We start from the raw sequence: 27,261 nt of genomic DNA, 5'->3' as shown, positions 1-27,261 counted from the left end.
TAACTTTTCTCTGTTTTTGAGGGTTCCTGCAGTTTAGGGGAAGTTAGATTTAAGGCTTTTGTAGTGTTTTAATCCCTCTCAGAATAAAATTTAAAACCAACTTAACTATAACCAAAATTTTTAAAAAAATAAATAATTGAACTGCCCTGACGACTATGTAGGGTTAGGAACAGAGGCACATAAGGGATGACTAGGCAGCAAACTGCAAGAGTTGGATTTACAATGTTGCCCAAATGTTTATTGTAACATAAAACATGGCTATTTTTAATCACATGGTAGAGAAAAGGGAAGAACAGAACAGGGAAATGCCCGGCATTTCAGGGTTTGTTTGTTTTTTGTGATTTCGTGTTTCCCACTCAAATGACTTGCCACAGTAATAGTCATCCGTGTGAAAATCAGTCCACTGTGTATACTTATATGGATTAAGCGATGCTTAGATGCAGATTAGTAGCATCTATGATTTTCAGCAACAGCCCTAAATGCATTGTCAAAACAAGAAACAATTAATGAAATTCTTCCTCGCATGTATTAGCATTTTTAAGACATTTGAAAGATTGATTAAAGACATTTTGATGCCAGTTAAGGCCTTATTTTAGATTGATGAATTCAAAAACTTTTTAAGGATCCCCGGGAACCTTGGTTTTTTGATTCTTTGTTCACTGCAGAGGCATGCAAGAAAAACAAAGCTTTCTTCCAAAATCCAGCATAATACAAGGTAAGAAATTGATATACAAATGGTCATTTGGAGTGGTGAATTACTCATTTTAACAGGATATTTCATTTTCTTTTTCTATTTTTCTTCAGGTTTTCAACAATGATCCATGAAGGTGAATGAACATACACAAGGCCAAAAAACAAATATAAAATATTTCAAGTACTGTACAGTGTGTCCTGCTGATGGCTGTTGGGTGGTGAAAAGAGTAATCTTGTCTAGCGTGTGCATTTTTTAAGGAATCTAAGGGGTCAGGTGTAAAAAACATTAACCAGACTGAGCCAGTGCAGGTTGTTTTTATCCCCTCACAATCATTTGCTCAACAGATGTAGCCATGGATCACTTGCTTTTTATTTTGCTTATTTTGGATGAGTACAACAGGAAGAGGTCATCTGCTTTTACCAAATAAGTATCCAGGAAAAGGGCCAGCTACACTAGTGTTGTAACATTTGAATTATAGGAAGTAAATAATCCCTCAATCCCATGGTTTTGTCGAATAGAGTCATGAATCATGCTTTAGGATGTCATAAAATGTTTTCCAAACTCAACTCTGAGTCTTCCTAACTAGGTTTTGTGTGCAGTGAGGCAGACTTGCATTGTGATTTTTGGTCCAGGCTAGGCGAACAAATCAGTTTAACAGCTCTGCTAAGTGAAATGAAACACTGAAGTGGTGGAAAGGCTGTGATTATTGAGCCACGGTGCTAATTGGGCCGTGTGGCCTCAGTCAGGAATCCAGCCAGGCAACCCTGCCAGCTCGAGCTGTGGTCACCCCTCTTTAGGGCCTGGGGGACAACAGATTGGACCCAACCACACTGTGGACCGGCACCAGTTTCTCTGTGCCTACTGGCAGGGGCCTCCCTCTGGGGAAACTACCCAAGGTCACAGAGGCTGGTCTTGGATTGGAGCATCATACAGAGCTGGTCGGTTCCTGGAACTAACATGATTAACGGAACCACTGAATCGCCCGAATCTGCGTTTCAGTCCAAAAGAAGCACGGCAGAGCCAGAGGAGATTTCAAGTACATGTGTGGTGATCTCCGGGGTTTTTTGATGGTTATTGTGGTTGAGGTTCAAGCAATGAATATTCTAGAGATACACTTAGTGGCTTGGTTCTTTAAATCCAGACAGAGACCCATGGGGCAGGACAGAGCACTAATGACAGAGGAGGGAATGATGCTGCTTACGACAGCAAGAACTCTGACACCCGGTGCTGATGAGAATCTGCACGCCAGACCTGCTCCATGAAAACAAAGAGATGATTCTTTGGGAGGGTTTCCTATGAAGAGAGTGTGTGTTTGTCAGAGCAGGAGCACACAACACACAGCTAATCAAGCCCACACTGTCGGAGACACCGTGAAGCCCCTCAGTCCCTGCAGCCTGACCCTGCCCTTCAAAGCCTGGTGTCATTTACAGCTCTTGTCATAGCTGCGATGGATACAGTTGGCTGGCTTTTCTCCCTCCCTGAAACCACTTCATAGAGGCTTCACATCTTCAAAGTACCCCCACACATTTGTATGGACGCATGAATTGTGCTGATTCGCTCGGGAGGAACATGTGTGCAAGGCATGTCATGTCATATAATCACTGAATCCTTTACCCTGTGTAAATACTGGAGGCTATTCTTTTGTTTTACAATCCTCTCTTAATCTATTTGGTGGCTGTAATCAAAGTGCGATATCGGAACTTTCCTGAATCCACTTCAAGGACTTGAGAGATCTCTCATAACAAAGCTAAATTGTGTAACAAATGGTGGAAAAACAAGTTTAATGTGATTATAATTGCAGCAGCAGGTGTTAGCCTACGGGGGACATAAATGTGTGTAATATAGCCGATGCTGATGCTTTTATCTTTTAAACACTGGGTATCATTTCAATGCCCACAGCTCACGTGTTGACCCCTGGCACACTCTATGTGCAGCAGTGGAGTCTGAGGCAGCTGAGTGACAGTGTGATTAATCACCTCATCTTCACTACACTAACAAACAGCTCAACCTCCCGCCGCTTCTCGCACCACTCTGCAGAGAATTCCCAACTACGACAGGACCTCCAATGCTAACTTTACCCAAACACTCAGCAGCTTCACTCAGGGAGAAGTATTTAGCTCTTGCATGAAACCACAAATTGTAGCAGAACCTGTTGTCTTAAGAATCCCAATTAGTAAAAGATGACTTAAGTTGGCTTTGGGTTGGGAAAGGATGTGGCATTTATTAGACATGTGTGAACCAGATTTAGGGGCCCCTATGCTCACAGAAACAGAGAGCAGCATACAAGATAAACATTCAGCAGGTATGCGGCTGTGGCTCAGGAGGTAAGCGGGTGCACCACACCAGTTCCACACACACGCCTTTAAGGTCATATTTACTTCAGAGACCATAAAATGCAAGGTTGAGTCACAAGTAATTAATGTTGATCATAACTTGGTCAATTTATTTTGGTCAGTTAATTGAGATTAAGTAAAGTAGTCAATAAGTTTGCACCATGAAAGTCGAACATCTGAATCCTCAGTTAGAGAAGTCCAGCAGTTGTTTTTTGTTGTCAGACAGTGCAACTTGTTTCAGTCATCACAGTTAGCTGCAGAGTGAGCACTACTTGCTTTCATGCTGCTCTCAAGACTCAAATTTGGGCCCCTCAGACTCAAATTTAGAGGCAGCTTCCTAGAGGGAGAGAGGTCAGGCTACATTAACATACAGATAACATTTTCTTCTGCCTTCTGCTTAGAAGTGGTGAATTTACAGCTCGCAACAACTTAATACGTTACAATCTCTGGCTTTTGAACAGCCAAATCCGATTCGACTGGCATTGCTCTGAATTTGCAGTATTACTTCATGTGATCAGCTGATCTAATCAATAATGTGTCTGTATACAGACCAATATGGAGGAAAGCTTGCATGTGTAATGTCAAGGTGAGGGATTGAGGCAGAAAAGATGTGCAGAGAAAACAAATTCACACAGGACTAATATTATCGCATGACCTCTGTGTCTGATGAGATATGGTAATTTGAGATGGAATTTGCACTTGACAGACTGCAGACATTGCAGATTCTGACAGGATTAAGATCACAGTCGACCTCTGCAATTATTACAAATTACTGAAGGTCCGCAAGTAATACCAGTGCACTAGTCCCATGCAAATAGGGGGTAAAATAAAAAGTAAAACTACAACTGTGCTTAAGTGTTTAATATGATTATTATATCAGAGATATTTACACTCATGACTTATAGCTAAAATTTGTTAGTTTTTAGTAAAATACATCCTTGCTGTTATTCAGCTTGGTCTGTTATTTTGCCAATCTCTATTATTTTTTACAATATAATAAGTTCGACATTACATTCAACAGGCATGTGGCAAAGAATGAAATTAATTAAAGTTTTTAAGTGCTTTGGCTATTTTTAACAATTTCAGATGACTGCTGAAATAATGGAAACTCTTACGAATACAATTATTTGTAGACTAAATCAAATACCAGGCCAATAAATGATTCACAATAATCAATGTCAGACCTCATTTCTCAATCTGGGCATGTCTACACAATATGCCTTACAACTTTGTAAATTTAAAAACAAAAACATAAGCCTTTGTTCTGCGGGGGCATGCTCCTAGGATAGTTGTCTTACTTATAAAAATACAGCATGACATCAGGCTCTCTGTTTGTCACCTCTTGTATGCAGCACCGTCATCTGACCTCTTAGCAAACCACCGGTATGATTAAGCAAACATATGGAAAAAAGCAGGATAATGGAAACAGCAACAGCGTTTGGTCAAACCAAGGTCAACCAGCCCAGCCAGGGACGGAGCGCACACTGCACTTAATTTCCATCGGGGCTCTCTGAGATTGGTCTCAGCTGTGACTAGTTCTCGCTCTGTCCTTTGAGGTCCTACCGTACATGGACGTATGTGTAGATCTCATCTGACAGTCTGACAGGTCAGAACCTCTGTTATGCTGCTCAGTCTGATTCGGAGTAAAGATCTGTGTGCGTCTTTATGCTCGTCCAATACAAATGACAGTGTATGTAACTACAATATGTGCACACACCATTAAGTTTTTTATGTTTATAATCCACTATAATGACCAACAGAGGTCTGATAAACACAAACCCATGCGATCAATACCATTAGGAGCGCAGACACACCAAGCTGACAGTCAGGTGTTGGTCAATATAAGGCTATCAGTGAGCATCTGTCATCTGTGGTTTCGCAGTGTATTGCACTTTTAGCACTTGTTGCCTTCTTTCTGGCCGATTCAGCTCGTTGAATCTGATGGCAGATGTTCTAACTGGCTGATAAGCGCCTTGAATCCGTTCTCTCGATCTTTAATTTTCCCTTTTTTAAGAGAAGAAGTATGTGATCTCAAACAGGCGTAAAACATACATGCTAGCTGGCCATTGGTTGTAGTCTTTGCAGTGTGCTCAAGTGCAACTTTTGGCACTCAAAGCAACCTGCACTTAACTATGCATAACTTTAAGCCTTAATAAAATGTAAATGGTTAAGTTATGTAAAAATTCACTCCTGTTACAGTGAATGCTGACATTATCGAAAGAGAGCAAGAAATTTTTGTAATTTCTGCTGTAGAGCTGGGCATTTTAACATGGGGATCTATCAAGGTTGACAGGTTTTGGGTTTTTTTTTGTGACCAATTGTTTTTGTTTATTTTCAACACAACTTGCAGGTATAAATCAAACATTAATCGCTGTCAATATGACAGACATAAATATCAATAATAACAAATTAAATACATATTAGACATTCCCTTAACAAATTTAATAAATAAATAACTTAATGTATCATATCATACAGCCCTACTACTATGACAGACAACAAATACAGAGACACATAAAAAAAGAAAATACACCTGCATCTTTTCAATGCTCCCCAACCCTAACCTGCCCCGTCCCCATGGGTCTTTCTCCAACTTCCACTCCACATATACATTTCTTGCATGTGCATTAGAAAATAAATACATTAATAGATTTTTTAAAAAAGGATTAATATAAATTCATACCATATGTCTAGCTAAGTTGAGTGCCTCCTCCCTTGCCTCAAGCATAACATATCCTGCACCATTCATACTAGCTACAGAGAGCTCCACAGATAAAATCTGAAATAAAGAATAAATCCACTGTTGGGAGGAAAGAGTGTGTGGTGGTTGCCACCTGACCGCCAGCATCTTTTTTTAGCAGCAGTGCCTGCAGATAACCAAAGCAGCCTTTGAGTACGCTTAAAACTCTGCTTTGAATCATCATTAGGCAGCAGACATGCTAGGGAGCAATCAATTTTTACACCTTAATTTTTAGACAGACGATTTGTGATTTGTTCCAATTTTTTTAACATTGGATTGACTGGCTTCTGAAGCCAAGCTGAAGTGGCCATTCCAGGAAGTGCAGTTTTCAGCACTTTCGTGTTGGCTTCATTTTTCAGCCCTCAAGGTTGCTGCTTGGCAGAGACACAGACAATGAGACACTGCAACAGGCAACAAGAGCCGACTATAGTGCCAACGTTACGGGACACACCATAAAAACTAAGGCGACACGCACTCACCAATGGCCCGACACTGACCAAGGGGCAACCATCGGCTTGGTGGGTCATGGCCCTTAGAACCAACATCAATTCACACACAAACAGTGCCTGCTGCCTTCAGCTGCTTGCCTTCCACAAAACCACACACTTAACAAGCAAACCACAGTAATTGATCATTTGCAAAACAGCACAGGATGGAGAAGATCAACAACAAGCCAATTCACACCTCACTCTGCTGTTCTGGCAGCAAAAAGGCCTGAAAAAGACAGAATTCTCTGGTCTCTTGAAAGACCTCCAGGAGACTTTAACTGGCCAAGTTTAAAGCAAAGACAGGGAAACAATTTGCTTGTTTTACATTAAATGGATGATAGGAACAGAGCGGTGCAGAGGCTGATTGAAGCCACATTGTAGTTTCTTGAAAGTGAAGTAGAGATAAAGAGGGCAAACTGAGGTGAAGTCTCGTGGGAGCTGCGAGATGCTGAAATTGTGCTGATGTCAGTGTTATGATTAATTTCTTATATTAAATCAATGAAGATGTTTTTATTCCAATTCAAAAATGATGACAGAAACGTCCCCAAATAAGTGACTCCCACGTGAACTGATCTCATTTAACAAGTGAAGAGTGATTGAGTCATTACTGATTCTGAATCACTCTTCTTCCAGCTTCCCGCCCCTCAACTCTGAGGAAATGCATTAACAATCAGAAGAAATATGACTGTCGGCCAAAGAAGACACCAATTCCCATGATCACAACTCTTCGCTCTCGGGATGCAGAAGGAGAAACAGCCGATCGTCATCAATTTCTAGCTCCAGGTGTCACCCACATGTGTGCGTAGGGCCATAATTAGTTGAGTCCCAGAGCAGCAAGCACACTAATGAGGCCTCCGCTCACAAACAACACTCACCAGTGAGCGAAGAGCTCTGCGTTGCCAGCTGGCACCCACCATTACCCCTTTCCTCCAAAGAAATACTTCAGCGCTACCCCTGAAGCATACACCCACAAACACACATAAAGACAAACTCTGTTGCTAAAGCAGCTAAAACCTCTTCAAACTTTTAATCTCATCCCACCAAATCCCCGTCTCTTTCGACCCTGCACTTCTTGACCCCTTCAGCTCCTTTTCCAGCAACCAAACTGACCGACATTCATTAACTCATCCTTCTGTTTATACCCACACACATAAAACGTAATTCAAACATGAAATCAACCCAAATCCAGGGCAAGATTATCTCTTAGTTTACAAAGAAAATAAGCACTTTAAGGAGTTAAGTCATAAAAACGAAGCATTGATGTATCAAACATAATTGAGACAGACTCCATCCAGCACAGCAATGGAATATCCAGATCTTATGCCACTGTTTTGCTGAGCTGTCCAGGACAGCAAAAATCCTGTTCCCTCATTAGGAAAGACTCCTCAAAGCTATGCCAGAATCATTCAAACTACAACGAACACTGGCAGAGAGGCGTACAGTATCACAGGGAGCTGAAAGATGGAAAGAGAGGAAAAGAAAGACAGAAGAAAAGGAGTAGAGGCACAACATCTGGGCTGAGTTAACCACTGGCTATTACCAGGTCCTGAACCCAGCAGGGTCTGATGGAGAAATTTACAGGCACAATGCACAATGCATTGGGGTGTTTGGGAAAGAGGGTGATTATATAGAAAGAGACAAACAACATGAGTGAGACAATGGGGTGAAAGAGGGCAGAAAAAGACCATGCCAAAGAAGAAACACACCTACAGAAATTAACTCATATTTGTATTTCAGCACATGAATAAATTAATTTTGATGCAGCAGGTTGAAATTTTAAGCCAAGCTCTGACTAATGAAAGGTGACATGAGGCACATTATTATCAGCCATTAGAAGGTCAAAAGTCAAAAGGGTTACAACAGTTAGATGGGGATCAACCTACTAATTGGCAGCTTGACCTTTACAAAATGATACCACTTCTCCACAAAATTAGCACATGTATGCAGTACACCTTCTAAATATAGGCTATAGACTCCTTTCCCATTGCAAGTATACCAGAACTGTGTACATGGCTCTGCAGCTTGTGTGTGTGTGTGTGTGTCTTTTCTGTGTTATGTGACGTTCAAAGTCACGGAAAGGCCGAAAAACAAGTTGGCAAACACTAGAAAGCAGTATGGATGCCAGTGAAAGTATTACAGTGGTCTCTCAAACTCAGGAAAAATTTGGATCAATGTTCAAGTGCGGCTTGGGCGGAGACAGACGGTATTTTGTGGCAGGTTGTCATTGCATCTGGCAAATAGGGCTAAAATTAGCGCATGTCGTATTTCCATCAAAGTTGATCAGAGTCAGAGCCACAACGTACCTGTAACTACTGCAGAGTCACTTGACATGGGTGTGAATGCCACTTTCTTTCTGGTATCATGTTTGGCGTTACACACCAGAAAACAGGTTTGTCATCAGTAGACAGCAGCGTGGATGGAGGTCTGTGAAAACTTTACGGTGGTTACTTGTTTCTGTGTCTCTTGCTCAGTTTCTCTTTCAAACTCAATGCCGACTAATTTGGATGTTTGGGTGGAGACAGACAGTATTTTGTGTCAGCACATCATAGCATCTTGCCAGTTAAGGGGCTAAAATTAGTGTTTTCATAAATGCCAATCAGAGCCGGAGCCAATAAAATGCCTCTGACTACTGCAAAGTCATTTGACGTGGCTGTGAATGCCGATTATAACCTTTTCCATTACATTAAAAGCCAGATGTAGTGGGTGTTAGCAGGTTTTATGTGCAGTGTTAAAGGGGCTTTAAAGACATATTTCTTCCAAAGTGTTTCTTCTGTCTTTGTCAATAATACCTAAGATTCCTAAAAGCAGGGCAGATGTGAGTGCATTAGATTGCTGTGACAAAAAAATAGACTCCCAGTTATCACTGTCAATATTTGCACAGTTTTGCTTATGTGTTATCTTGCAGTACAGTGTTAAGTGCTATGAGGGGAACACTGCTGTATGTACACAGGAATATTTCTGCAAAGTCATGTTTACATTTGGAAAGAGAAACTGATGTTGAACACACATTCAACAGTAACAATCTCTATTTAACAGCTACACTACACATGCAGACACCAACTGGCCATTAAATCATGTTATCATGAACAGTCTCATTCCTGCCAAAAAGCATGATAGAGCATATTGGCTACATACATGAATAGTTTTTAAAACACAGAAGCATTTTTGGCTCGGTTTCAGGTAAAATTATGCAGCTAGTGTAGCTGGAATGAGGAGCTCTGCACTGAGTAGATTGTGACATATTCTTGGAAAGAGCCCCCATTCTTTACGGACATTATATTTCACATTTCATAATGTTTACTCTGTATCCCTGTGGTGTTAGTACTAGACATTCGCCAAACTGTAAACAAGTTTCATTCTGCGGGAAGTATCAAAATATCATTCTCTGGCAAGTGTCAACATTATGTGAGAAGAAATCATTTGTTGGTGCAACAAAATACTGAGCATTTTTGGGATCCGTATCGACATATTTTTTTAAAAATGAAACATTTTATATGATACACTTTTGAACCCTGAAGGATGAATGTGTCTTTGAGCTTGCCCTCTCGAACGTGTGGCTCGGATCTACTAACAAACTTTCTTACTATTAACTGTTAACTAATTATTAACTTATTATTAAGTTTAACTATCAACAAATTAACGAATATCCTAAGGATAAAATATTTACTAGCAAACTCTAACCCATCCATCCATTTTCTTCCGCTTATCCGGGGTCGAGTCGCGGGGGCAGCAGCCTAAGCAGGGAAACCCAGACTTCCCTCTCCCCGGCCACTTCGTCCAGCTCTTCCCGGGAGACCCCGAGGCGTTCCCAGGCCAGCTGTGAGACGTAGTCTCTCCAGCGTGTCCTGGGTCTTCTCCGGGGCCTCCTACCGGTGGGACGTGCCCTGAACACCTCACCAGGGAGGCGTCCTGGAGGCATCCTAATTAGATGCCCGAGCCACCTCATCTGGCTCTTCTCAAGAGGGGGGAGCAGCGGCTCTACTCCGAGCTCCTCCCGGATGACCGAGCTTCTCACCCTATCTCTAAGGGAGAGCCCAGCCACCCTACGGAGGAAACTCATTTCGGCCGCTTGTACCCGCGATCTTGTTCTTTCAGTCACTACCCAAAGCTCGTGACCATAGGTGAGGGTAGGAACGAAGATCGACCGGTAAATCGAGACTGGTTATTTAATTAACTTTTTCATGACTGTTGTTATCCTTAAGCACTGTAACCTCGTTTTTAAAGGCACTGTATAAATTAAGTTTATTATTATTATTATTATTATTATTATTTTGCATACTGACTACTCACTACTAACTTAACTATCTATTAACTTGCTATTAACCAACATCAGTTTACATTTTAAATTAATAAATACACATGGCATAAAAACGCTAGAACTTTGTAACTAAAACCTATGAATTTACTAAAAGCTATCTAAATATTTAAGAATTGCTGACTAATGATAAACTTACTATTGTATAGTTTATTCAGCCTTTAATAACATCTCTGAGCACAGTTTTCCAATTAGAAGAATTCAAAGAGACATAGATAACAGATGTATAAATGTAGTTTATTTTGGCTGTAATGAGGAGCATAGTGACGCACACACACACCTACCAGGGAGTCCAGTCTGTGTAATTTATGGCAGGATATAAAAGATGGTATGAGTGGCTGCTCTCAGCCACCTATAGCAGTAAAACCGCTGTGCTTTTCCTTGGCCCTGCCCGGCGTTCCCTCCTCAAGTCCAAACCCATTCCAGCCCGTGGTCCTCTCTAATTTCACCCAAAGCAGCAGAAGCTTGAGCTGAAAAAGAGGAATCTGGCCCCCAAGTCCAGCAAACTATTCCCTTTTCCTGTCTCCCTCCTCTCCCAGCGACCACAGATCGACAGCTCTACGGCCAGCACTGGCCCAAAACTATGAGGGGTATTTTCAGCACTGTAATTTGAAGCACACATGGTATACACACACAGACGCACGCTCACATTCAGAACCACACACTCAGCAGATACACACACATTGGGAATAGATCAAACGGTACAATAAGACAGGAGAGAGAAGATACAAACACTCGCTAAGGCACGTGTCCTTACATCCACAAAACAACTTGGCCCATTAACATCAGGTCAGCAAATGTGTCTGCCTTTTTTTCTCCCTTTGTGCTGCGTCTGAGCAGTCGGGTGGCTCAGCACAGGAAGGCAGGGCGGAGGCCTAGCTACATGCAGACGAGAAAGAAACTCATCTGAAAACAAGAGGCCAGTAAAGGGATGTTAAAGCAAGGAGGGCAGAACCCAGAATAGCAATGAGAGTAAAAAACAGCTTTAATGCTGCATATAACTTTTATTGTTGGTGTTTGATGAGTCACCACTTTGTTATCCTTACACCGTGTGTGATTTATTTGTTTATTTTAAGATTATTTTTTGGCTGATGCTTTTGTTATACATGGGACAGCTTAAGAGTGAAAGGCAGAGGGAGAGGCGATGACATGCAGGCTCATTTCGGAGAAACCTGCAGCCGCTGTGGTGAGGACACAGCCTCTGTACACGGGGCGCCTGCTCTATCTCCGATTTTAGTCAATTTTAATTTTTTTAAAAGATTTATCACACTGATAAAAAAAACTTATATATGAAAGCAGGGTCCTTTAGATGACATAAGCAGGTGGCTGATTTAATATTTAAAATGTATTTATAACTCTTAAGCCAAGAGATATGTTGAATTGGAATATACGTAAGTTGAAATGTTTGTTAAACAGCCCTTTAATGGACAGATGGGAAAAATTAGAAAGTTAAATGAAACAAGAAAACAAAACTACAAAACAAAATCTGAAATTCAATCTGTGGTGGGACAGGAAGCAAAAAGATGCCACATGTACTGACATGCACTCTCCCAGTGTGTGCCAACTACCTAAATACAACCGTCAGCAAGCTCGTGCACATACATACACACACTTGCACTGATTACAGATGCAGTATATGCTGCTACTCCTGTCCAAGACCTTAATTACCCTGCACAGTCTTATTTCCCATAAATACAGCGAGGGCAGAGCTGTAATTAGGGCCTATATTTACCCCACCTGGCTAGGGGAGAACACAGTTCAGTGCTGGCCACAAGGATGAGCCAGCCCCACTCGACTGTGCTGCCATGGGTGGAACCAAGACACCAGTGGACGAACATGAGTTGTGTCCCTGCTCGGGGGCTGGATCCTTGAAAGGATGGGGGGCATGTTGGTACACCTCCTGCTCAAATAAGACAGGCTAGCTTAACAGTGCATTCAGGCATACCAAATCAGCTTTTAAAGTAATAAACATCCAGGTTTATCAACAATAGTATGAGTGTAACTTTACCAATGACTTACAGAGGTGCCCGTGTTTTTGCCGTTTCATCAAAACTAGAAATGCAACTGTGGAAAGTATCCCACTTTCACTATCCTCACTTATCTTTTAAGATTCTACAAATTAAAATCAGCAACAACAAAAAAAAGCCTGAATAGCAGAAAGTTATGATTGAGAGTCGTTATTGAGCAATAAACCATCTCCGTTTGGTGTAAACTGACTTTGCAGACTGGCACATTTCACATTTCAACTCGTCAGGTCCTATTTTTTTGTTCTGAACTGGGCTTTGGGTGCACACAGCACACACACTGTGTATTACATGGAAATACAAACTCTTGCCACCTAAAAAATGAAAAATACTACGCTTCTCTTTAATGCCCTGCAGCTTTCGTGAGATATCCATCCCCAGAAATCCTCTTGTGGCTTCTCTTGATGAGGACAACGGACTGGCTCTCGTATAAGAAGCCAAACAGACCTCCAAGTGAGGTTACAAATAGCTCAAATAGCTTGGACACTTCTCTGCCCCGCACTGTTTACTTTGTGGCCAGTCTGGTCTTTCCCTTTCAATTCCCATCCACAACAACAAACTGATCGTAATGTAAACTGGAGAAAATGGCAGCGCTTCACTATGCCGTTACATCAGACACAAACAATTTTGAGGAATCTCAGATGATACAGTGTGAAATGTTGTGTAAGGTTGTGTTTTATAGTGTTGAACTCTGCTTTGCTGGTCTGTGTAGAGATTACAGCTTCAGGCCATTGTATGCATCCAAATTGCTGTCAGTGTGTTTAGGATTCATCGCCCGCACCCTTTAAACCGTCCGTCAGCAGATGGGGTGTTAATAGGAGTGGCAGTGGCTCTCCCAAGCTCTGGTGAGGGAGAGTCGCACATCTGAAAGCTGTCAGAAGCTCTGTGAGGCTCTGCCCACTCCAATCTCAGAGGACTCCAACAGAAGCAGGACATTGGGCGTTTCAGAGAGATACAGAGAACAAGAAAGAAAAACCAAAAAGGGAAGAGCAACCCTTTAATAACTTTGATCTGAGTCTTTACTCTTGTTTAGTTTGAGGTGGTGAAGCCATGTGTGGAGTGCAGAGGAGTACAGCATTGCTGACTCAGGATTTACTCCTTGGTCCTCCTCTCCGTGGCAGTGAGACTAATGAGAGGCTAATGAGAGCGGCAAAGAAAGAGCAGGCAGAGAGACTTGGCTCAATAAGTCTCTCTGTGTCCTGGTGGCCCAGCAGTTAAAGCAAACTTTTTTTTTTTTACACCACAAACTATTTTTAAATTGTCAATTTATTATTAGTTTGTCTTCTTGTGGGCTCTGTTTTGATACCGAGTTTGAAGATGACAGAGAATGAAAGGGGAGGAGAGAAAGACGGAGAGAAAAGAGATCCTACAAAAGCGAGAGTGAGTGTAAAAATTAAACAAAAATAAAACTTTCATCATGGCTTCTTAATAAATAGTGTCCAAACAGATTTTACGCACTGCTGAATTCTGAAAAAGACTGGTTCCCTTTTGTACTGATAAGGCTTATAAATTAATTAAAAGTCAGCATGTTACTGTTGGGGGAGTGATACAAAAAAGCATCACAGGCAAAAGTTAAATAAAAGTGTTTTTGGATGAATCTTAACACTTCCTATGAACTTACTTAAAGAAGTAGTTCACTGCTAGACAGATGGTCTTTTCATAAATCTGGTTTGTCTATGCAGTGGAAAGACAAAAATACTTTTGAGATTGCTGCTACATGACCAGAGAAAACAGAGGAAAAAGTGCCGTGTGACATTTGCTTTTTCTCAAGCGGTGGAAAACCTACAACTACCAGAACGCACTGCAGCCCACCAGACAATAAAGGCGATAACAATACAGCAATATGGCGGTCAGCTGGTAACAAACAATCTTGACTCACAGGTAATCAGTCAGCTAAAACATGTTTCTGAAAACATAGATAAAGGCAACGGAGTAACAGAATCTTGGCTCTTAAGAGTCGGTTCGCTCTCTCGATCAGTTTCTATACTCTTCGTTTGTTCTCTTTATACATCCATGGTGGTGGTGATATGACAAAGAGGAAGAAGTACAATCTGTAGTTCGACCAACAGCCCTAGAACCAAAGAAAATCTGCTGGATAAAACGCTTTGTTCTGCTGATTTGAGATGGGAGATGAGCTAGGAGATCTGGCTGCTTGCACAATGGAGGGAAGGTTACCACAGTTCATTTACACACACTACCCACATTGTTATAATACAAAGCTGGTTGAAAATTGGTATCCCACAAAGTAAAAGCAAAAACACAACCAACCAAATCAGAACTACACAGGCAGAACTCATGTGTTTTCATAAAAAGAAGGTAAACAAACAAACAAGCAAACAGTTTCAGCAGAAATTTACATCAAGGTAGCAGACATGGCGACAATGAGGACCGTCACTCTCAGGAGCAGTTTGTTCATTTTCAGTGCATTTTCACTGAAAGATTGAACAGTTGTGTTTGTCTTGTTTGTTTGTGATTTCTTTTGTAAATATATATTTAATATCTCATATAATCCCAGAAGCAGCTGGTCCCCAGGTAGTTTCACATTATTCAATCTGGCCCCCATTTAAAAAAGTTTGGACGTCCCTGACTTTAAAATGAAAAGTATTCATTAAACAAAAGAATGCCCCCTCTAACTGTTAATATTATATTATTTGAAAAGTCTGCAAACCATACCAGGTGAATGTAATTTAGTATGAAGTATAATATTTGCCTCTGAAATGTAGCAAAGGGGATGTATAAAGTAACATAGAATTTAAATATTTAAGTGAAGTGAAAAATATCTTTACAATGTTCTGTAAGTACATCGCAGGTTGTCCAGGCGGGGAATGTATGTTTACTTGGATAATAAAGGCATGACCCGCTCTCCTCTGCCTCACTCTGCATCTGATTGGCTTGGCCTGACATTCATTCACCCTTGCACAGTCTTCTTTGTCATGCTCTCCTTCAGAAGCTGAAAAAAGTTAATGTCCCCCACGCCACGTTTTTTTTTTAATCATTAACAATAACTGTGTCAGCAAACTGATAAAAAAAAAAAGATCTGTGTTGAATTTTAGGGAAGACGATGTCAGTATTATAGCATCAGCAAAGTCTTGCTTGTCTATTTTCCTCATATAAATACTATAAAATCAACTTTGTTTGACTCTACATTTTTCCCCCTGGTGATCCACGCCCCACCTGCAGCTGCTCTATTTTTAGCCACTGAGCTATTCAGCAAAAACGGTTGATAACTTCTTGTGTTATTCTTTGGTAGCAGATGGTAAATATCATTTGTTCTTTTAACATTGGGTTTTGCTGTTAATGTGCTCAGTGGGTAACTAGCATCTTGAATCTGTCCTGTCAGTCTTAGAGTTTCCCTTTTTTAATTACGAACACAGACTAACACTGTCGCAGTCGCACACTGTATGTGCTAGTTGGCCATCAGCTTTAATCTCTGCAAAGTGTTCAAGTGGAACTTTTTTGCTCAGACGCAGGTCCACGAAGACGAGGCAACAGTCAGTTTAATTACGGCTAGTTTTTTAATATTTGGTTTGCGTGTCTCTCTTTAAAATGTTTTTAATTGCATCATTATTGTATTGGTTTGTGTGTCTGGGCCTTAACCAACCCTACCAATGAAGGGAATGAGTACAAGCCAGTCAGAGGAAGAGCAGGGCATGCATGCACCTTTGGGAATGCAAATTTGCATCCAGGAGTTGGATTTAAGCACATACCAAAAAACAGAAACTCTGAACAAAAGTCTGGGTTCAAATCTGCCTTAAGACCTTTATCACATGTTTATCATCTCTTTTTCCCCCCATACAGTTTGCTGCTCACCACTGACAACGATTTAATGAAGTCAAAAATGCCATAGACTTGACTGGAATGTCCCAACAGCTCATCCCCACCACCAGTAACCACTGGACTCTTACTAGAGACGCTGTTTCAGACAGACAGACTACCCAGCAGTGATTCAATCTAAACTAATGAGACCCTTTGGCTGCACAAAGTGATTTACATCCAACTTTAGAGTCATTTTATTTGAATTACTTCAATTTGTTATACAGAGTATGCAGAGTCGCCAAGGACCTGGGACAGAATTTATTCAAGTGATTTGGAGTGCTGCTGGAAAGCTGTGCATAATGTCCACAATGCGCGTCTGGTGAGATGGAAACAGAGAGCCTTTGCAATGGAGAAAATTCAAACAGCATGCTGAAAAGCAGTGTGTTAAAAAAGACCTCAACACCGACACACCTGATGTAAACATCCAGGTTCAAACACTGGAGAGGAGCCAGCCGACTCAGCTCATGTTACTAAAGCAAACACAGACGCACATGCACCACACTCGCACTCTGTGTTGTGAAGGCGTACAGTTCAACAAGTGTGCCACGAAGAAAAGAATCCACATGTGCCTTTTTTTCTACTGCTGTCTCTCTGTCAGACTCAATGACATCACATACCTCTGAAACAGTACGCCTTTCACGAAGGTGTCAAAGTCACATACTGAACAACACACACACACACACACACACACTCATCCTCCTTCTGACTTCCATACAGGGTGATGTGCCTTCCAGGTATTTCTGCGGTCTAAAATCTAATCTGCTACGGCACGTAGTGTTTTTGCAGGATTCCTCGTATTTACCAATGAGAGAGTCCACTGCCCACAGGCACACCACGCATCTCGGTAATTAAAACACCCTGGGAGGTCCAACAGTGAAAAGTGTGAGAATATTTGCTTTAGACTGACCGGCCTCTCACAACACTCGCTGCGGCCCCCTTTATATCTTCATCTTCCCTCAACACACAAACACTTTCACTTCCTCATTGCTGCTGGTTGTGACTGCAGTCCTAGTGGCTCCGGACTGGATGTCACTTGCGTGAGATTTCAAATGAGGGAAGGATAGAGCGGTGAGAGTGGAGAGGTTCATGGTCGTACTAGTTTAGTGTGGGATGGGTACCCGTGGGAAGATGAGAGGAGCGACTGCAGCTTGTGTAGCACATCCATAAATCAATAGTAGATGAATCACAGAGTGGCCAGTGGTGAGCTGGGTTAGTGTCAACATGTTTATCATTCAATGCAGTTTTAAAAAATATACATGTAGTGAATGGCAGTGCAGTGACAGGGGCTAGTTTACCCCGTAATATTTCCGTAATATTTAATCCCAACTCCATAATTTTTGTAAAGTAAAAAAGGCCAAGCTATGTAGCAATAATGCCATACATTATTGAACAGTGCACTTCCCTGGTATTTTTATTAGTGATTATTAACGTTACTTCCTCATTTGACATTTCTGCCCAATACGAGCTGCATGTGCCAACAGACCAGAGCAGAGACTCCATCAGTGCAATGTGACGAGCGTTTGCGTTATAATTTTGAGAAGTCTATATGCGTTTAATTCTTTTCAATACATGCATTCAATACATGTTCGAAAATATTCCAAAAGATTATGTATATTTTTAACTTTTCCAGAATTTTTGTGACCATGGGAACCACTTCTAGCGCTTTTTTTTTTTTGGGGGGGGGCTTTTATTGCCTTTAATCGATAGGACAGTGTGAGCATGAAAGGGGTAGAGAGAGAGGGGGAGACATGCAGCAAAGGGCCAAGGCCGGACTCGAACCTGCGGCCGCTGCAGCAAGGACACAGCCTCTGCACATAGGGCGCCGCTCTATCCACTGAGCCACTAGGCGCCCCTTCTAGTGCTTATTTTGAGGTTCATACTTGTATTTTGGGTTTCTGCTGCAACATGTTAACATGCTTTATAATTAAAAAAAAAAGATTTAATTTTCCTAAAAGTTCATCAAAGCTGGAACACCTGTATAAAAAGTCAGTCTGAAATGCTCCGTTTTAGCAGCTGTCTCTTTAAGCTCCCCTCCCAAAAAAGCCCGGTTTACTCTGATTGATCAGCGTTTCTGGGTCCGCTGTATCTTGGAGTTTGTGCACCATGATTGCAGCTGGGGACTTGACTGTATTGGAGTGTAGCAGCACGTAAAACATCACCAATAAAAGCTTCAAAACCAAATTCTTCACAAGCATTGATGTTCCAGCAGGATTATGATCAAAAATTGGGGAGAAATTAACAACATCTGCAACCAAGATTGCAGATTTTTGCTAATGTCAGCAAGCAGCTACATGTACCAGTGTACCTGCAGCCAGGGAATGATAACACAGAGTATAGCAGCTACTTCCACCCTGAAACATAACTAACATGGTGAAGCCATGTTTTGTTATCATAAAGCACAAACCCGAAATAACCTCCCAGATGATGTTAGACAAGCCTGGACTTCATTGGACCACTTTAAGTCAAAACTAAAAAACATTCCTTTTTTACACTGCTTACTCCACCTGGTAAAGACTGCCAATGTCTTTTCAAACTTTATTTTACATAAATTCTAAATAATCTTTTTATGTTTGCACCTCTTGTCTGCTCTTATGCTACTTTTAATGGTCTTTTTAAAATTGTATATCATGTAGTAATTAATTTTAACTTTTACAGCTTTTCCCTTTATTCTTTTATTATAAGTCTCTATCGATTAATATGTTTTATATTTTATTGCTCTGTAAGCACTTTGAATTGTTCTGTTGCATGAAATGTGCTCTACAATTAAAGCTGCCTTGCCCATAGCTGCACTTTCTCCTATCAAAACTGTTTAAATAAAACTTCACAATGGGACATGCTCCAGCAGGAATATGATCCGTAATTGGGGAGAGATTAACAAAAACCACAACCAAGATTGCATGTGATGTTACTGATATTAGCATGTAACTACATGTAGCAGTGTATGTAATGTAAACACTTGCAGTGGCTTGTCACAAAAGAAGAAAAAAATGTTACAGTTTTCAGAACAGTTTGAGGCTTGAGGTTTTTGCTCACAGGAATTACTTCTACATATGGTGACCTCATTACAGGAAACTTTGGCCTCGTTCATTATGAACATCAGACATTGTAACATTATATTTTGATATATATATATATATATATGATTGAAAATAAGGAAACGCATAACAGGTCTCCTTTAAAAAGGGCTATACGAGGCTCTGTTTGTACTCTATAAAGAGTTATTGTGTTTCCTAATAGTAATGGCTGGGTGTTTTTTTTAGTGTTATGAGGCCTTTATTAGGGGACTTACCTGAACAGGTGTCAGGTGGGCTCTGGGGTCAAACACTCGGAGCATCTTGTCCTAAATGGATGAAAGATATTTTAATAAATACATAAAAATACAACCATCATACAGGTGAATCAACATATCTTTAAACAACAAACACTGAACATCATATCCCTCATGATAGTAGGATTTATTGCAGAATTGTTGTATTAGACACATTAAACAGGCAGTATAATTTAGAAGTGCAAAGGAGGTCAAAGAGTGTGTGCAAGGTCAAGAGTTAACGTTCTCACAAAGAAAGGGGGAATATAAAAAGGCTCATCAGTCAGCTGTAGTTTTTTCACAGACACTAAAATGGAAAACTGAAATATGAAAGCTGCATATTAAAAAACATTAATAAGAGAGTCTCTCCACCTCAGAATAATTCAGTTAAAGAATAACACAAGCTCTCTGAAGTTTCCTCATTTATCAGCGTGATCTGACTGATTCATCGTCGGCAAATGCAATCCAGTGACCTCTCCAAAGCCTCATGTGCGCTGACCCGGGCCAGCCCAAACACGCATTTGGCATCAATCAAGGCAGCCAATCAGACAGCCTTCTGCATGATTGAGAGGAAATGGGCCCTAATGGGATCAGGCTGTGACCGGGACATGCGTGTCTGCAGCGGTGTCACTCAATACTGCTGTGTGACTGTGATCACAGCAGACATACCGGGCTGATAGCAGGTAATAAGTATAGGGGCTTAGACTAAACCACGATATACACGTCAGAGGGAATCAAGAGGCTGACAATGACACAGTCAAGCACCATGCAACATTTGGTCATGCACAACACAAACACAGTATTTTATCCCATTATTGTGAACTCCAGCTTCTCTTCATCCTGCTCTCCACAGCAATCCAAGAGGGGATTCATTTGCCGTTTATTGGCTTGAATGGGAAACAGAAGGGTTTCTTAATGTGCCCTTTCTCCCGCTCTATCTGTGTGTTTGTGTAGCCCACCCACGAATATGATGCCCCAAGGCTATGTCTGTCTTGAGGCCTCTGTGACCTAGGCCTAAGCTGAAGGCTCAGGGAGCAGTGCCAGAACACACACAGACACACATGCCATCAAACCACATGACCCATGGATGAGAGCCCACCTGTTGCAAAAGCGCCTTCCGCAAAAATGTGGCTTAAACTATCTCTGACTTTTCTCAGAGTGTACCAGCACAGGACACAAACACTCCTTTATCTTTGTGAGGACCCTCATTGACATTATGTATCCCCTGCCCTTTGCCCTAACCCTAATCTAGGGTGTAACATGAACATTAACCAGCGCTGGAGTTGAAGAAGTGAGATGCATCCAAACTGTCCTCACTTTCCAAAAATGTCCTTCCATGAAACTGAGAAATAAACAACGCTCAACCAGTATACAAACTTAGCTGAGGTGCTAGAGCTATGAAGCATCAAATTAAAACAGAATTAAATCATCCACACACTCAATCTTTGCAGATGCTTTTTTTGGATCTAAATTCATCTAAATTCTGCAATCTTCCACAATCTTTCATTACTCTCTGATTCTCATCCTTTTATTTTTCCCTTCATGGTAAGAAAGAGGAATTCATACACTAAAAGGCATTTGTGGAGATAAAGGTCTTTGTATGTTTTAAAATTAAAAGCAGCAATACAACCTGGCACTTTTTTATTCTTTTATTTGAGGCTGAGATCTTAGATTTTATTTTTCATTGTTAAAATGATACTTTCATTGAATTGCACGCACACTGAAAATAACAAAAACATTTGATCACTAAAAGAGTTTGGTCTAAGTTTGACAGAGAGTTTAATCCGCTTTTATACTCTTTGTGTCCATGACAGCGGGCATATGAAAATGTGGAAGTACAATCTGTGTATTTAGCTACTTCTTGAGAAAAATACACCAGATGATGCAAAAATTTGAGATAAGAAACAAGCATGAAGATCTGAACACTGGTAAAGCGGAGGGAAGTTTACCACAGTTCATTTACACACATACTATCTGCAAAAGTATCCCTTCAAAGAAGCTGGAACCTGCACATTTTTGGCATTTGGGGGAAAAAAAAAGAAAAAAGATTATTTAATTACCCAAACAGTTGCCGATTAAAACTGTTAGAGCTCTACAGCCTACCATCGTTTGCAAACATGGCTTAGAATAACCAAACACACATATATCTACTGTACACATACACAAACATAAAGCACATTTGCAATATTAAGCTCGCTCACTGGCATATCAACATAAGTGTTTGGGAGCAAATATCAACATGAGGGAGGAAACTATCTGGCTGTGCAAACACACAGATGAGGGGCGACTCACGTACAGATGTGTCAACGAAGCAACCACACACATACACACTCAGACAAGCAAACACTCTCTCTTAAACCTATGACAATAACCCGAATAAACACACACAATCACCACCTCTGCTCATAAATGCACAGATGGAGGGCCAGAACAGCCGTGTGTGCATTTGTGAGTGTTTATGTGCTGAGACAGCAGCTGTTTAATCAAAGTGACTGAGCCTCATTCTCAAGCTGCTGTTAATGAGTTTTCACTGCGACAAAACTTTCACATGTATGCAAAACACACACAGACGCTGGGAATCTTCAGCCGGGGGGGGTGCTCTCTCCCGTCACTCGCCAAACACGCTGCGATGCCAGTCTCCCCTTCCCAGTCTCCCACGGTTACGGGTGTCAAAGCCTGTTGTGACTGCCAGTTTGACGCTGCAGGTTCCTCATCAATGGGGCAATAAGGTACGGAGCTCAGCTAAATGTGACTTTTAAAATTCAAGGTGGACCACGGACCATAAATCCAGTGACACCTCATTTATAAACAGCATACCACCACATCCCGTCCATCATTGAGATAAACACAGGCTGCCTACGCTCTCTGCTCATACTACCTATGGATTTGCCTTTCTTAATATGAATGGCGCCTTTCTCCCTCCAACTGTGTCATAAATATACATCTCTCCAGGTCCAAACGAGGCCTGTCATGATTCCTGTTCTTTGGGGTGGTGGTCTTCCCTTCATCTTCCCCCCTAGCCCTGCGCCCCAATGTTTACCCTATGGGAGGGCCGGGGGATTGGACCCACATGTTGGCGGGCCCTATTTGCTTTAATAAGTTGGATTGGAGAGATTGAAAGGGGCCTTTTAGGTTAAATGACACCAAGAACCTCAGAGGCCCTCCGACTCTGATCTTGGCTCACATTTCCCCCCTCCCCCTTTCTTTTCAGGTGCCTCGTTCTTTTTCTGAGGCTGATGGTAAGGGTGGTGGCTCTAACAGGGATGATTATCCCGTCAACGTAAATGTCATGATTTGGAGGTGGCCTGTGACGGGTGGACTAATTTATTACTTGTCAGAGCAAAGACAAACAACAGGGACTGGACTGACAATCATTCCTGTTAAATACGCACATGTGGTGGATATCTGTGTCAAAGTTGGTTCAGACTCAAGCACAAGTATGCTCATCATGCATTGTCTAAAGCATACACTAGGGGCTACTGCCTCATTTTCCGTCAATCAGTCTGGCTGGTTTCAGGATACATAAATACAGTGTACAGGGTGTCAGATGCTCAAATTTAATTATTCTCTTGATGGACAATTTTTTTAACAAATTATCCTTTATTTATATTGCTAATTAAAGATCAAGTAGTGGTGTTGTAACAACATTAGAATTTCTAACTTCGATTACAACAAAAAATATCAATATTCTACACGATTTTCAATACCACAGGGAAAAATATCCCAAATATTGAGAGCTTTAAATTTACATCTTTTTATTAAATGATAAATATAACAACTGTCTGACAGGAAAAAGTAAAATGTAACATAAACTGTGGACAGTTATCCGCATCTGACGCCTGTAGTGAAGTACGTGCTTTGCATCTGGAGATGCAGCATGATCTGTGGTGTTCCAAGTTAACTACCCCTCATGTCTCACCACATCATACAAATATTCCCTGGTAGTTATCACTGAAGCTTCAAAGCTCCAAATATGGTATTTGGGATAGCCCAAATACCATCACAACGAAGACCTTTTTTTTCCCTGGTTAGTCGCAGAGAACAGCAGAATGACTTTAGTAAATGTTATCAATAAGCAAGAGCCAGAAAGCGCAGCTGGTATCAGAGTATCAGTACTGTAGAAAGTGAGTACTGAAACCGCTTCAAATTTTTTCAGAATTGATTTTGAAAAAACTTTATTTTTGACAACATGAGTAAGTCGTATAGATTATATGTGGTCCTGTGCAGGTCTAAAATACAAAGCCAGTGTGAGGTTCAAAGCTTCGTAACATCAGAGATGTCGACTTTCACACAAAAGAGCCTGACTCATTTTGACAAAAAGTAATTATGACCCCACAAATTAACATTTAAGACTATTAAATGACTTTCAAGGCCTACTTTATAAAAGCTATTTAAGACCTTTTTTTTTTTTTAAAGATTTTACAGGCCAGAACCGAACCTGGGCTGCTGGGCAGCTGTGCTCAGACACAGCCTTCATACATGGGGCATCTGCTCTAACAGGTGAGTTATTGGGTACCCCAAATTCAAGACTTTTTAAGGACCTGCAGACACTCGGTAGTGAAATTCATTGCTGTGCACAGTTGGAGCATAGAAATAAATTGTGTTAACCTCCACTGATGAAAACGCCTCTAGCTCTTCCTATAAATATATATACATGAAATAATTCCAGCTCAACCCATAAATTCCTTCGTTCTCTGCCCCCTACTCATAAACCCATACCACCTCCCTCCTTCCTCCTCCTACACAAAAGATTAACAACCTAATGGAAAGCCCATCAAGCTGTGTGATTATTTCCTGATGACACAGATGAGAATGGGGCCATATGGATGCATAAAAATCCCTGAGAGACTTTCTCTCTTCTTAGCTTTTCCCTGCATGCGACTATTGTTCCCGTAGCGCAGGTTATTTTTTGAGAAATTACAATACCAAAACCAATACCACTACCATTAAAGTAATAACGATACCAATAGCGGTCTTCATTTGATAGCTATTTTTCCCTACTTAATTCAATACCCATCCTTTGAATGGAAAGATTTAGTTGTGTAAAATGCCACCAGATGCCACAGACATGTAGTATAACCAAAATTTTGAACATATTGGTGGCATGTCAGCACACTGAACTGCCAACTCTGTCAAATACACCAGACCTCAGACTGTATGGGTTGTAGCTGCTGCGGTAGTGGGCCAATCATACGTCTCATTAAATCAGAGAACGCTTGCAGTGATTGGCTGCAAGCTTAACCACACAAATAAGTCTTTCAGTATTTTCAGTAAGTTTCAGTACTACTGGGGGTATTTCTATTCATACCTCTTTTAATATACTTAAATGCAAGGACACAGCAGTTAACATAAATTTACATTTGTTTACATATGCTGTTGTTAATACTGGCATTCCTGAAGTATTTATTTATTCTTAAAGTGAGGAAAAAAGAGGCGATACAGTAAGTGAGTAGAAAAGTACATAAAGAAGAGAACAACTGGAAATAAAAAGAGGATAAAAAGAAAATGTTGTAGGTTAGTATGATGGTGCATACACACATATACATATATATGTAGTATATATATATATACACATGCATACATGAACCTACATACCTGTATATACCTACACATATACACAACTTAGGTGAAAAAAAGGCTCTTCAAAACCCATCAGGGCTCAATCTTTCAATATTGTTTAATTCTGATCTTCATCTGTATTTCATTTATCCCAGCGTTTCAAATACTCTTGCATTTGATTTCTCATTCTATAGGTTATTCCCTCCATTTCTAAAATGCTGTTTACAAGTATCTTCCACTTGTAAAATGAAGGTGGAGAAGGTTTTAACCAGTTCCTTGCTATCTGCTCCATAGCTGTATTTCTAATTTTCCTGTATAGGTTTTATTCCTAATGTGAGTTAAGATGGGGACATACCTTTAATAATACGTTTTGGTTCAAAAACCTGTTTAATTAAAAAGGTATTGACAATTAGGTAAATGTGCACCAGAGGACAGGAGGATTCAAAGGAGCAAACGTGTGTACTGGAGATACAGAGGCTCAGGGGTCAGGTGGGGTCGAGGCAAAACAAAAGCCATGATAGATTTATCCTTCACACACAAGGTTGTGCCCTTGTTAGTGCCCTGATTAAAAAGTTAATATAGTTTCCAGTCCAACGAGAAAAATTTCCACAGGCTCTTTATCAACTGCGGCCAAGAGTTCTTTCTTTGTCATCATTACAAACCCATTAAAACACTCTGGCTATTATCTGTTACGTCATGGGGCTTTCGAAGTTTATTCCTTTCCCTCTAAAGACATATTCACTAATTCCTAATCAAATGCGTGATGAGATCCGCACCCTTTTTATGAGCATTACCCCTGTTGACATTTTAAATGGAAAGAAAAACTTGATATAAACAGATAATGAGCAGCAGTTTCCAACATGTGGCACTGAATGTGGGCCACTGGCTGCATCTAGTGGTCACTCACTGCAACTACAGCAAGTAAACCACACAGGAATGAACATGTGTGAATAAAGCACAGTATAACTTTCTCTTCATGCTGCTTTACAAAGGTAAAGCCATGCAGGCCATTGCAATATGCGGAGTACATGTGGTGCAGTGTGAGTTGTAATCACCTTGCAGGAGGACGCCAGCAGGGAACCATCCTGTTTCCAGCTCAGACTCTGCAGCTGGTCACCGTGCTGCTCCAGAACTGTAAACACACACATTGTCATTCAGCGAGGTAAGAGAGGGGAAGAGCTAGAAACACAGTGTTCATGATAGACAGGGACAAAAAAAAAGGGGAAATGAATACATGAGCACACATTGTGAACACAGAATGACAACACATATACAGACAAGACCAAAATAAAAACATGACAGTAAACATCTGAGATGTCACTGCAGGAGAGGTGTATGGAAAAGATGAAGCCATAAATCAAGCATATAAACTTCAGAAAAGACACTATAAAACAGAGTATGTAAGAATGGGTCATACGACCCATGAGAGACATTATGACACATATTAGGCTGCGGTGCCATACGTGAGCACAGCACGGCTTGAGTGAATTATTCAGCTTCAATATGACACCAAACAGATGAAAAGAGATGAGAGGTGCACTTGTTAAGAAAGTCATTTGACAAGAACTGAATTTAAAAAAAACACACCCATTCAAATACAGCTTTTTGTCATTCAGACGTTGTTCCTTCACCACATATGAATGGGGAATGAGGGCGATGAAAGACAGCGTGATGGGGTACAGCTCATGAAAAGTTGGATCAGCAGTGAGCAGCAGCAGCCAGGCTAGCTGTCATGTGATGGGGGAGTGTTTTTGTGTGTGGAGGGTGAGGAGGAGGGGGGGATTGAGGCCAGAGGATAGTGACTGCATCCTGAGGCCAGTCCGGGGCAAGACTGGAACCAGGACAGCAAACCAAAACTTTACCTCTGCTGCTCCGGCACTTAGACAGAGCCACAGGGCTGTAAAACGTAGGCAGTGTCAGTCAGACAGTCCCCGACGAAGAAAAGGAAACCAACCACTTCACTCCAAATATAAATAGATTCATGT

At 41.0% G+C, this 27,261-nt stretch overlaps 1 protein-coding gene across 1 annotated transcript in view; it reads right to left on the bottom strand.

Moving 5' to 3' along the window:
• Nucleotides 1–27,261, bottom strand: part of coro7 (coronin 7) — a 142,599-nt gene that overhangs the window by 107,765 nt on the left and 7,573 nt on the right. The window contains exons 6-7 of the mRNA XM_042504153.1: nt 26,332–26,408; nt 19,700–19,750 (exon numbers count right to left, since the gene is read on the bottom strand). Coding sequence (XP_042360087.1) covers nt 19,700–19,750; nt 26,332–26,408 — 128 coding nt within the window. The remainder of the gene's footprint in view (nt 1–19,699; nt 19,751–26,331; nt 26,409–27,261) is intronic.

This window comes from Plectropomus leopardus, chromosome 17, assembly GCF_008729295.1.
Source record: "Plectropomus leopardus isolate mb chromosome 17, YSFRI_Pleo_2.0, whole genome shotgun sequence".
Classification (NCBI taxonomy): Eukaryota; Metazoa; Chordata; class Actinopteri; order Perciformes; family Serranidae; genus Plectropomus; species Plectropomus leopardus.
This window is presented reverse-complemented; position numbering and strand designations above follow the sequence as displayed.